Raw genomic sequence first — 13,721 nt, 5'->3', positions numbered from 1 at the left:
CAAATGAGCAAAAAGTCATTTGGCATTCTAATGAGGGGAAAGTAATATTCGTGAAAAATGGCTGATTTCACGCTGGAGTTTGGCTTTAGACAGAGCTGATGACTCATTTGAGTAATCGGGTTATTAAAAATGTTATTGACACTGAGGCAGATCTGTATTAAACCCGTCCATCTAAAGATGTGACATAAGGCCATTGGACTGTTAAAATACATAGTAAAATTATCCCCCATTGGAATGCTGCTGCAGAGCCATTAGCAGAGAAATTGCTGTACTTACACAATACCAAACTCATTTCAGAATGCATTAAACTCAGGCAGTAAACCACGCATGAAGGACTACAATCCTCCTCTTCTTCTTTTCCGTGTGCTTCCTTTGACAACAACAGCAACTGCAGAAAAATCTGCAGCCATATTCTAATTCCACGCCTGTCATAACATCCTGCCGGCTTCCTGGAGTCTGCTCAGGTAGGAAGAGGAGGATATGGAGCTTCGCACATTATGGTAGCACATCTGCTCAGCTACGACAGCGAGGGAGAAATATGCCTTTTTTTCCGTTTGGCCTCAGATGGAGCCTCAGTTTGCCGGCAGCACAGAGAGAAGATGTCAAGTAAATTTACAGAGGGATCCGGAGAGCAAACCTTTCTCTGGAACATTATGGGATTTTAATAAACGAGCAGTCTGATCATTCAGTAAACACTGACACAGTTAACCTAGACTGACCTGAAGGTAATAATCTCTTGATGAAATCATCAGTTTGGGTTTAATGTTTTTGACAACAAAGCTGCTGTTATCCAAGTTCGTGATTTAATTAATTCATTAATTGTATGATTTATAGTTTATAGATTATTTGCAGCTTTAGGTGTTTTTCATGTTAAGATATTTTTATAGTCTCTAACAAACATTTAAAGTGTTGTTTTTGCAGACATACAAGAAAAGAAAACAATATAGCTAAATTTTGGGATTAAAGTTTTATGATTGTTTGAATACAGCTATTTAAATTTGTCGGTTTTATTTTTTATCAGTTAATAATAGCAAATAAAAATCTGTAAAGATTGAAGTAAGAACATATACATATAAGTAACCAATAAAAACATATTTCCATATACTTGCTTAAAATAGTTAGAAGTCTTATTCCATGTTAAAATTTTATATTTGCAAGTATTTTAAGGCTGATTTCTAATAAAATATAGTATAAAGCTACTTACTTTTCAGAAGGTGGATGGTATTTTAAAATATTTGCTCAGTAATAGCTTTAACATTATGGTTATGCTAAACATATTTTAAAGTTTGGACTTGAAACATCTCTTATTTTTAATGCCACAGTAAATTAGTCCTAAAAATCGAATTTTTGATGAATTCAAACAATTATTGGTTTAATATGAGCATTTAATTTTACATCAACATTTTCATCATTTTGAGGTATTTGCAAAATGTTTTGTTTTACAACGTCCAATGTTTTTATTTTTTATTTTTGTGACTTAAACACACAGGGATGTTTGAAGTTCTCCACATAAAGAGACGTAACACACAATGTTTGAATGAGGAGAAGAAAGCAGAGAAGCAGAAGAAGGATGAGACAGAGTGAAGAAGCTGTGGGAGTGCTGAAGCAGAAATGAAGCCGTGTTGCGTCGGTACTTCAACAAGCACTGCGCCATTCTACCGAATCCATCGATCACTGTTCTTCACCGTTCGCACCGCCGTGTGTGTCCTTTATCTCTGAGAGGACCGATGTTAAGAGGATAGTTTTTACACAGCAGTTTATACTTAAAAGGGTCTTCAGCTTCTGGCCAAACTCAGATATATTTCAAATTTTCTAAAACGCAGCAATTCAAGGATGCATATTTAAGCAATTCAACTTGTAAAACGTGCTTTTTGAACAGGTGATAAAGGGAAAGAAAGAGGCTGCATTGCCAGTGGTTCAGAGGTTGACAGCCAGTCAGAACAGCTAACAAGAAAATTACTTTTAGATGAACAGACATCAGATATTATCACTCAGTTCTTGCTTCAGACTGAATAGTAGATTCAGATTACAATTGTTGCTTGTGATGTACAATTATGACTTTAAATAATTTCAGCATTTGAAAGGCTTTTATAGATTTTTAACCTCATTTCTAAAAGATGGCTAACTTTCAATCGGAGAGAAGATCTGAAGTTATACCTAAAAGAAAAAATGGTAAAAGTGCTGCTGATCTCTGTATTAAAAGCATTTTTTAACATAAATTCTGTTCTGCTGTTGCTTGTCCTTTCATTTGTGCAACCCTTTATCTCTGTTGCTCCAGATGTTCTAGCAATATCAAGGGACTACTCGAATGCAATATATAATAGTACTATTCCATGTGATATGCATTAAAACTCTGCTTTACAAGAATATTTCCAGACACTTATTTAACTTACGTTTTTATCTTTAATATCCATCTTTTTGGCTAATATCAGCAAAAGGCATCAGGACTTTGATGATGGTAGGAGAGAAAAGGACAAAAGCTTGTGTAATTCCTAATCTTATTGTGAAACCAACTGTCAACAGCAGTTATGTTTTATGAATATGTGACTATTTGAGTGCAGACTGTAATAAACCTAAATCAATATTTACACAATTACATTAAACATGTGTCTTGTCTACATAGAGCCTCAAGATGACATCTGGTGCAATTTGGCACTATGTGCATAAGCTAAACTAAACTGAATTGAATTTTAAAGAGATTCTTTGAATATTTCTGTGCATTTGCACATTGTTAATCCAACCTGACAGAGCTAGAACCCAAAAATTCAGTACACGAAGGAGTTGTCACGACCTCAGAATCCCTGCAGAGGGTTTATTCAGCTGAAAGATTTACTGCTTTCATTGGAAAAATGTAGAAATTTCTCAGGGTTCAGGCGGGTGACAGGGGCTTGTTTTTGCAAACCAACACACACAGCATATCTGCTCTGAGCCTTGTTGCTCAGTGAACGTTGATGCTTCTGTTATATTTATACTAATGGATTTCCTGTGTAATGAACTGGTGTAAATTTTCCCTTCATTGCTTGTAAAAAGACACGCCAGCTCTGCAGTCGCTGCGTTGTTATGCTAATGGTGGCAGCAGTGATGCGCTCGTTCAAATGAAATGAAATGTGGGCCCAGTGAGGCGGGGAAACATCCAAACACTGAGAGGTCAGAAAGCTTTTAATTTTTCAAAATGTTGTAAAAATGCAACTTCGGATGCACTGAATATCAACACAGCCTTCAGTTTAATTAACTTCATTTTTCAAGTGAAAATTACCAGAGCTGAGATGAGGCTCTGGTGAGATGTGACTGTCTCCATTACGGGCTTAAGCATCCAAATCCACACACAGACACCAGTGACAAGTTTGAAAATCTTTGCTTTAAGGCTGTGTTGCTAAGTGGAAGTGATAATAAATAAGCTTACCATTGTTGTTTCAGCAATGGAGCCAAAACTGTTGATAAAAATGTTGCAGGTTACGTTGACAGGGGGACCTGCAGAAATGACACAGAGTGAAAAAGAAAATAAGAAGTGAGACTAAATGCAGGTTTATATGTGTTGGTTGATTATTTTTATCTACACAAACGTTCATTTGCAGAATAATCATTGAATGAGCCAATAAGATGGCTTTGCTTTGGTCTTTATTAGGTATCATTTATACTGATGATCACAAGAAAACCAGGAGGTTCCGATCAGCAAACTGTTCATTCTTCTCCCGCATTTTAATGTACTAAATATCCTGAGTTGATTTGTAATAATTTTGGAAATGGTTTTAAAACTTAAGGGTTTTGTTCTGACTGAAATCTGAAAAATGAAAGGAAAAGTACCGAAATAATGACTCAGTCATGAAACATTTGATTGTTTTAAAGTGAAGCACTGTGCCTCAAGAAATATACCAAAAACTAAACAAGAGGTTAGAACTAAGTGAAGATTGAAGTTTGACTCAAAACAGAAAAACTAACACATTTCTACAGGATCATAAAGCAAAAATACTTGACATTTTGCAGTGTATGTCTTCAAACAGATAAACATGATTCAGTGACTCAGTTTCAATTAACTTGAAAAGTTGATTGCAATATTTTCTGCACTTTAAAAAACTCACACACATTTATTATCCTACTAGATTATTTGCAGAAATAACCTCTTTTGCTGCAGTACTGAAAGCAGACAAGCAACTCAGACCAAAAATCTCAGAGGAACATTTCTGAGACCTTGCTTAAATTCAAATAGAGTTAGATGTAGCCAGGTATACCTAATAAAATGGCCTGTAAGTGTACATGTGTATTTTATTAATTAATTTCATTCGGTTTATTTTTTTTAGGCACAGCAGATTTTATTCTCTTTAGTGCGTGTTTGGCTTCTGGTGTTAAGGTGTGAAGATGTCTCTTTAAGAGCAACATTCATGTGGGATCATAAATGGAGACAGCATCAATGATAACAGGGAAGTTCAGTTGACAACAGACTGCAGGAAGTAAGCAAAGCTAAAGTAGCTGCCTGACATTATAAGAACAGACTTAATGGCTGAATGAACAAGTCAAAACCTCCAAACAGACCTGACAACATCTAAACATTTACCTGCTGAGAGCTGGGTGACTTGTAAACATTCAGAACAAACAGGGAAACTAAAGACGACAAAATACATTTCAAACAAAATGTGAAACTACGATTGTTCAAAAATAGTGTTGGTTCAAAAACAGTTCAGTTTATTCTCTCAGGGATCAAATGAGGCTCTGATGGTAGTTTACAGATGAGCGAGTTACAGTGACGGTAAGCAGAAAATCAACACACTTCACTGAATCATTGGATTTCCAAGTGGAACAAACACAAACAGGATTACCTGGTGGACCAGAGCTGCAGAGAGGAACACAGAGGTCGACTCAAAAGAAATATTACAGTTTTAATACCAAGCTTAAGATAGCAAAACTGATGACTCATCATTTTAAAGATAAAAGCAATGAACAACAGATTTTCACATGGCAGATTTCATATGTTTATTTTCTTAGCAGAGGTCTGGTTGTTCACGTTTCCCTGAGAAAACCTTGACAGAATGAAAACCAACAGTTCAACATATAACATTAAATTGTTTCATGTTGAACAGTATCTTTGATATTACGATTTGAATATTGAAGTAGCTTTTTACCTATTCTGTTTCATCAGGTTAAGATAAAGCATAAAGGTATCAGTTTGTAACAATAAAGAGGAGAGCTTGTTTTATTACAAGCTGTTGGTGTGAATCTCATTCTCTACATGACCGCAGCACTTTTCCTCCACATGTCATAAATAAAAACATGATTCTTATCAGGGACATCGGCTTGACTGAAGTTTGTATTTTTACAATATTTTGGAAGCAATAAATGGTAAGAAAAGTTTCATTGAACCAGCAAACCGTAGATTGCAGGACAAACACGTATCATCGTCACAACCATCGACTCTATTCATAAGAAAAAGTTGCATATTAATGCATTGTTAGATATATTTGGTCTTTGAACTTTTAAAATAGGGAATTAAAAGTGCTAGAGATAGCTAAAATCTCTTTAAGCTATTCATAGGTGATTGTGGTTCTTAACCGCTGAGAATACTGATGTCCACTGCACAAACTTTATTGCTTTTATCAGCGAACACGATATAGAAAAGTAGATTTCGGTTTTGAGTGAAACCAAAATCTTATTAACACATTTATCAGGGTTATAATCTTCTTACCAAATGTGTTTGATTCGTCAACAATCAACAAAACAAACATGGTACAGACTGCTGGGTTTTTGAAAACTTAAAGTTTAGAAATAAATATATTTTTGTTTTTTAAGGGTAGAATGTTTAATTTGTAACATTAACAACTCCTATTTCCTTCTCTTTCTCCTAAATGGAGCTTGAATGTTTCTCTACTCTGTTACTCTGTGCTATTTCTTTCTACTTCTTAATCCATAGGCACTGGATTAACAGCGAGCTTCTCTTTTAACTTTAGAAAAGTTAACAAATATGATGCAAATACAATCAACATGACTGTCAAGGTGTAAATTAATCCATACAAAAATCTAAAATAAGGAAAATCTGTTGCAGTTAGTTACTTTCAAAGTGAAGGAAAACACCGAAACCAGATTTAACAAACAGTTACAGCTTCCAACTACAGCTCTAATGAGCACATCTGTTTCAAAGAGTTTTCCAGATTGCTTTAGTGGTTCCTGTAGTTTTAAACACTGATAATTTGGTGCCATTAAAGATTTGTTAATTTGTCCCTAAAAATGGTGATTTGCTTTCTTGGAGCTGACAAAAACAATTCCAGCTACCATCTGGTCGGAGAGGAGCTACATTGTTGCTGTGTGTGCTTAGTGCGAGGAAGCATCTCGGTCTCCTGAGAAGTACACCTCTGCATGTATGCGATATGGTTGCATGGTTTCAGAAGTCTCAGGTTTTTACTCTAACATGTCAGCATGTCTGGAAAATGACTTTGCTTTCAGTGGCACTTTCACAGATCCGAAAAGAAAAAACAGTTTAGAAAGCTATGTTGTAAAAGCCACAACAGTTTTACTGAAAAAACAATTTAGGTTGGTAACAACATAACTATATGTGCATAAAATCCTGACCATGCACCACTCTCATAAAAGAAGATTTATTTAATCTATTAATGAGACACTGAGTTGTTTTTAAATCGAAAGTGATGCCTGAAAGTCTATTCAGCTGATATAATGTATCTAACTGTGAATAGCAAGGAGAGATACAACTTTGTCGGCTTGTCTTCACATTGATGTGCTTTATATTTATTTTATACCTTGTGAGGTAAAAATGTGGCTTTGCATGACAAAAATTAATGTTTAATGAGTGAACAGGCTGCATCACTGTCATCCTCTGATACATGATGATGCAACTTAAGGTCAGACTATGCCTCTTGCAAACACACACCCACACACACACACTTGCAAAACATGGACACAGAGTTTGTGTTTAACGTCCCTGACTCAACGCGATGTCTAATTCCACTTGCCGGGGGCTGGCTGCGAATGAAGGAAGGGGTCTGGATTATTTTGATGGCCAATTACTCTTCCTGTCACAGTCAGTCGAACGCTCGAGGCCAAGGGAGAGAAATATCATGTCAGAGTCATTCACAGACACACACACACAGACAGAAACACAACTGTGGTTAAGGCATGGAGTAGGTTGTAGAAGTATGGTTAAAAGAGGAAATAAATCATTAAAGTTTGCCTGAGGCAGTCATTCTTCATGTGAGTTATATGTACAGCATCCAATTAGAAAGCAGATCTTACTACAGGATAGTGAGACGGTATAATTCAAAGTTACACAGATGAATTGAAACAAGACGGCATGAAACTCACAGAGTTCATTTCAACTTGGGCAACAGAAACTTGTTGAGCAAAATGTTTACACAACACAAATCTGACTGAATGTAATTAAAGTAAAGATATGAACAAACTGACTATTGTTTCTTGAATTATCTTAAACTCTTTATGTATTAGGAAGAAACCAAATTGATTGTGAACTAATTTAATTTGTAGAGCAAGTGCATCTTTGCATCGCATAGTTGTATTTATTTTTTCTACTTATTTTTCCACAAAACCAAAATTACAACACTATCAACTGTGGGTTGTAGTTTATACAAACTTTGTTTCTGACAGAAAATCAACCCTTTACCCTCCGATGAGATTTCAATCACCCCACAAATTTGACCGACTGAAAGGAGAAACAGGCTGGCAGTAAACACACTTCAAGACAAATGGACTTCAGGTAAATAACATCCCCTGCTGAGGCACCTGACTTTATCTGTCTGATGTATGAAGCCTGCACAAACCCAGTGAGTACAAGCTCTGATATGTCTGAGGGTTTATCCATAAAATCACCTGGTATTACATTAACACTGTTTCTCTCAGAAGGACTCTGCAGGCCTAACTCAAGTCCCTCGCACCCTGGCTTTGTTCAAAACCTTCATCAAGGTCCTTTCACTGTGTGGCAGGAGGGAGGTGAGTAGAGCGATGTCATAATTTGTCTTTCCTTGACATTTCTTGAAGTGCATGATGCAAAAAAAAAAAAAATACAAGAGATGAGGGGAAGCTTAAAGCCCACCTTCTTATTTTCTGCCACAACAGTTCATTTAATACCCATCAAGTAAAGGGCAGATGGAGAGAGATTCGCTCTGTTTTATAGCTTTTTCAATAAAGCAGAAGATGGGATGCAGGAGAAAACGAGAGAAAGAGAAAGCAGACACAGCTCATTAACTGTCATGGAGGACAGGCTGGCAGTGAGTCACAGGCTTCTGTAGTTCTGTTCTTATGTTAGCCTCAGCGTGTTTGAGCTCACAAACACGTCTGTGCTTCCATGATCCTTTATTACATAACGCCCGGTTAGGGTTAGGGTAACTAACTAAGGGTATCACTTGGATTTGTACACTAATTTTTTTGTTTATTTCATATCTGTCACAAATGATAACATAGAGAAAGCTTGCTCACTGAGTCTTTGTGAGATGAAAATATCTGTGGTCCAAATGACATCTGATAATAACATAGTTCAGAGTCCATAACTTACAACAACTTTCCTTATAAATCTGTAAATTGCTTAGATTACTTTTGTGTGACAAAAAAAACTCCTACATTTTCATAAAGGGTCAAACAACTTGTTAACCTCACATTAGAGTGAAACGTTTTTACATTGTTTTCATTTTTATACTTAGCTAACACTATTTTAAAGCACAGACTTTGTGCAAATATATTTAATAAATTAAATATTTATCTTCAAACTAAATATTTGGTTAACAAGTGAAATACTTAATTTGAAACTGAGTATTTAGTTAACAAGACAAATAATTAGGTCAAAGGGAAATGGATGAACATTTACTTGCTGATTACTGGAAGAAAACTATCAAAACTAAAAGCTGGGTCTTTATGAACTCCAGCTTTTTTGTTTCATGTCACATCTTTATCATTGTTTAAATGAAATGCATGAAAAATGTGTGATACAAATGATTACAATTGCATGTTATATGTTTAACTTTACAATTGAACAGATTATTTTATATTGAAATCTCCATTAATGTTTTTAATTGCTCCCCTAAAATTGTGAGTCTTTCATTGGAAAAACTCACAAAATGAAAATTAAGATAAGCAAAGAATCACCTGAATATCACTCAAAGCTTAAATCAGCTTTTGCAAGGCTGAAAAATGTCAACTCTGTGTGTTAGATAAAAAGCTCAATCTCTCATGGAATTTCATTCATTCACTCTTGTGGAGAGTCATTATCCCAGGCTCAGCGCACACCAATTGTGCATTTGGGGGAAAGTGAAGCTTGACAGACCTGCCATACTAATTTAATGTTGCTAAGTTATGATTGGACAGTCACTGTCTGGGGAGTTAGAGTTTAACTGTGAGTAAAACCACAATGTGTGTTTGCATCCAGTTAGTGGTAGGACAAAAATATTGGTCCTTTAGTGATGCAGAAGCATCGTTTTGACTTATTGTACATAACCCAAAAAGGTCCTACTGGGTTTCACTTTGTAACTACAAGAAGTTGTAACTAAAGATCAACAGACATTCTTGTTTGACAGTAAAGACATTCACCATGTTCCAAATTATTGTGCAAGTGATATTTTCTCAGATTTTCTTTAAAGGTCAGTGAAAATGATGGTCAGTATAATTTTCAAGTAATGAACTATTACAGTATAAATCAAATTTTACTGACCATGGGAACAGTATTTTTTCAAAAATAAAAAACTCAAAATGCACTGTTCCAAATTATTATCCACAGCAGATTTTCTAAACATTTCATGGATTATAAAGAACCGCAAATGGTCATTCTTTGAATGTGCAGCATTAAGTCATTACATGTACTAAAATCAAAAGCTATTTCAATCAAAAACATCTTAACAGACAGAGTTACATGTTAACATAGGAGCCCTTCTTTAATATCACCTGCACAATTCTTGCATCCATTGAACTTGTGAGTTTGTGGAAAGTTTCTGCTTGGATTTCTCTGCAGGATGTCAGAAAACCTTCCCAGAGCTGCTGTTTTGATATGAACTGCATCCCACCCTCAGATCTTCTGCTTAAGGAAACTCCAAAGGTTATCAATAGGGTTGAGGTCAGAGGAGGATGGTGACCAGACCATGAGTTTCTCCCCTTTTATGCCCATAGCAGCCAATGACACAGTGGTATTCTTGCAGCATGAAACAGTGCATTGTCATGCATGCTCTTCTTTTTGAAACATGAAAGAAAGTGATCAGTCAGAAAGCCCATATATTTTGCTGAGGTCATTTTCACACCTTCAGGGACTCTGAAGGGGCCAACCAATGATTCTCTCTCATGATTTTGGCCCAAAGCATGACTCCACCACCTCCTTGCTGACATCACAGCCATGTTGGGACATGGTGGCTGTCCAAAATCAGTCCACTACTGCGTCCATCTGGACCATCCAGGGTTGCACAGCACTCATCAGTAAACAAGTCTGTTTGAAAATTAATCTTCATTTACACCTGGGTCCACTGCGTCCGTTTCTGCTTGTGAGCTGGTTGGGGGAGGCCCAATAGTAGATTCATGCACCGCAAACCTCTGGAGGATCCTCCACCTCGAGGTTCCAGAGGCACCAGTAGCTTCAAATAACTGTTTGCTGCTTTGTAAGGGCATTTTAACAGCTGTTCTCTTAATCCGATGGATTTGTCTAATAGAAACCTTCATTCTGCCTTGATCTGTACAAACCCATCTTTGTTCTGAATCAGCCGCAAATCTCTTCACAGTATGATGATAATGCTTCAGTTTTTGTTAAGTATCTGATGTTTTCATACCTTGTCATACGGCACTACACTATCTGATGATTTTCATCAGCAGAGAGATCCTTTCTCTTTCCCATATTGCTTGAAACCTGTGGCCTGCTTAATAATGTGGAACATCCTTCTGAAGTAGATTTACTTTAATTGAGCTCACCAGACAAACTGATCAACCAGCTCTCTGAAATTAATTATAGTGAGTAAAAGAGTCCTGACACACAATACCATCTATAAATTTAATAGCACAACCCAAAAACATCTTTATGACACTTAGATGCAATTTGCATTATAATTTGAAACACGGTGTATTGTATGTACTGTGAGCACATAATATTTAAACAATTAGAAGTTTTCATGATCAATTAATTTTTTATGCTTTTTCACATTTACACCACACAGTTTAGTGTTTTAAGAGGGATTTTATCTTGAAAACATAAAAAAGTCAAAAAATGCAATTTGTAATAGGTAAATACAATCTACCTGCAAGAAAGAATCTGCTAATTCAACAATTTTCTAAGAGAAAATTAAACTGTTTGTCTTTCTTCCTTCGACTTCATCATTGTGCATTAGTCTGTGTTGGTTCATTAAGTTCCATTAAGTGGTAGTGAAATGACAACATTTTTAAATATTTCTAGGGGCATGAATACTTTTCAATGGGTATAATGGCTTTTCTGAGGATCACACAGGCTCCATCAATAAGCAGACGCACAATAAATGTGACCACAGCACAGAAACACAGAGACACACGTTCTGTACAGATGTGGAAATGCCTTGAAGCATACAGTAAACACTGTTTCATGCACATTCGTGCTTTTTACATGCCTCGTTACTTTTTCACCTTCTGCAGCTGATATGATTTAGCCTGTTACACACACATTTATGCATTTCTTTACTTCAATCCAACAAATATGAAACCCACCATCTAAGAGAACATTCAACCAAATCGAAACAAAAGTAGTTGTGCGGTTCTGAACATCAACGTCAGAAATAGATGTATCTGATCAATGTGAGGTGAACAGGTCTCAGACTTTTTTAAATCAAATGCCCTATAACTAACACACACACACATCCCCCACCACGATAAGGCTGCCACCTTATCGTGGTGGGGGGGTTTGCATGTCCCAGTGATCCTAGGAGTTCTGCTGCCCAGTGCAGACCGGTTCTAGGTGAGGGACCAGACCAAGTGCAGCCCAAAGATCCTTTATGATGATACGACCGTTGGAAACAGGGGTTGTTCTCTCCGTACATGAGGTCCCACCCTGGAGCCACCCTGGCCTGGGGCTGGGGCACGCTGGGGAGCCCCTGGTGGCCGGTGGTGGTATAACAATAAAAACCCTTGAATCCCTGAACTATATCAACAATATGTGCACCAACCAATTGTAACCCAGGTTAAAATAGCCTTCACTCGAATGAACTAATTACTATTTCATAATAAATAATTATAAAATGCGTAAATAGGAAATGTATTCAGAATAAATAGGGCAAAATAGTTTCAAATAAATAAATAATAATAAAAGAATAAAAGTTACAGACAGCGTAATTTATATTCATGTATTTTATTTTGTTTGATTTGAAACTGTGTGAAGCTTATTTATTTTGTCAGCAGTTAGAACGGTCAAGTGTAAGAAAAGAAATCTCTTATTCTGAAGGGTCACATTGCTGTGTAGTCAAGGTGACTAGCTCCATCCCTGCGCTAGGGGAAGAGAGCGGGGCAGACCGAGAGAGAGCGGGGCAGACCGAGAGAGAGCGGGGCAGACCGAGTGAGCGCGGGGCAGACCGAGAGAGAGCGAGGCAGACCGAGAGAGAGCGAGGCAGACCGAGAGAGAGCGAGGGAGCGAAGGGAGAGAGAGCAAAGCGAACCGCTGATTAGCAAGGCTACGAACAACTGGAAACTTTTTCCTCATTTTTGGAGGAGTTTTTTTAAGAGTGTTGTCTGTTGGACTTGGTGAGTGAAAGACTATTTTATTTCTGTGATAAATATTATCTGTAAAGTTAATTTATTTGACCGAAACGGAAAAACGGAGCAACGCATTTCCGTTAGTATACGTTGAAAGCCGTTGATGTAACAAATGAGCCGAGTTGGCTGGTGTGTTGCTTTTCGCGACACAGAGAAAAGTTAAAAGGACTTTTGTATTGCTTGTGGTTATTAAACCAGGCTTTCTTTTAAAAGTTATACTGAAGCCGGACCGGGATTTTCCGAGCCAAATTGCCGAAATGGACTAAGATGGCGAGCCGTTGACCCAGGAACCCAGTAACTGTTATATAGCGGGAGCTGCGCCCTCTGCTGGACACTTCGAATCATCTTAACCGGTATGATCTGCCATGTTTTCCTGCTAAGGAAAAGCGGATCCAGAGAACCGGAACTAGCCCTTCAAGATCATCATAAGGAAAGACTGATTTGGAGCACAAGCTATTCAGTGTTTTTACTGTGTTTTATTTTTCTTTTGAATTGTATTCACCTACATTATTGGTGTGGGTTGTACATTTTCTGTTGGGTAAAAATAGAAACCAGAATTAGTTAAAATAGGAGATTAAAAATATATTTATATATCATAATCTCTTAAAATAAAACTAAACACCTAAAATAGATTTTAAAAGAATAAAATCAATTACATTAACCTTCTTAGCTCGAACTTAATTAGAACTACAACTTAGGTTAAATAAACAGTATCCCTTAAAACCTAACATTAGGTTTAAAAGTTCAAACAGGAATTATATTGATTATTCTGGAAGAACAGGAAACTATTTTGAATTGATTTTGTGTCATTGTTTGTCAAATTGTCTGTATTTATATTGTTATTCTTTTCTTCTTTTTCTCAACAAATAATAAGCCGCCATTTAAACTTACTTTTCCTTGTCTGTGGTCATTTATAAACTTGCTCAATTTCCACTCCAGCAGCCGAATCTAGCATTGGTCCTATTATTGTTTTTTTAACTGTTAACACGTCGTGAATGTTACACAATACATACACTTAGCATTCC

At 36.6% G+C, this 13,721-nt stretch overlaps 1 protein-coding gene across 4 annotated transcripts in view; it reads right to left on the bottom strand.

Annotated features, from left to right (window-relative positions):
- The window catches only part of LOC129360471 (glycine receptor subunit alphaZ1), a 107,036-nt gene that overhangs the window by 37,304 nt on the left and 56,011 nt on the right, over positions 1–13,721 (bottom strand). For all 4 annotated transcript variants that reach the window (XM_055030720.1, XM_055030721.1, XM_055030722.1 and 1 more), the window contains one exon: positions 3,404–3,471. In XM_055030720.1, the coding sequence (XP_054886695.1) occupies positions 3,404–3,471 (68 nt within the window). The remainder of the gene's footprint in view (positions 1–3,403; positions 3,472–13,721) is intronic.

This window comes from Poeciliopsis prolifica, unplaced genomic scaffold (genome assembly GCF_027474105.1).
Source record: "Poeciliopsis prolifica strain line A6 unplaced genomic scaffold, Auburn_PproV2 SCAFFOLD006, whole genome shotgun sequence".
Lineage (NCBI taxonomy): Eukaryota > Metazoa > Chordata > Actinopteri > Cyprinodontiformes > Poeciliidae > Poeciliopsis > Poeciliopsis prolifica.
This window is presented reverse-complemented; position numbering and strand designations above follow the sequence as displayed.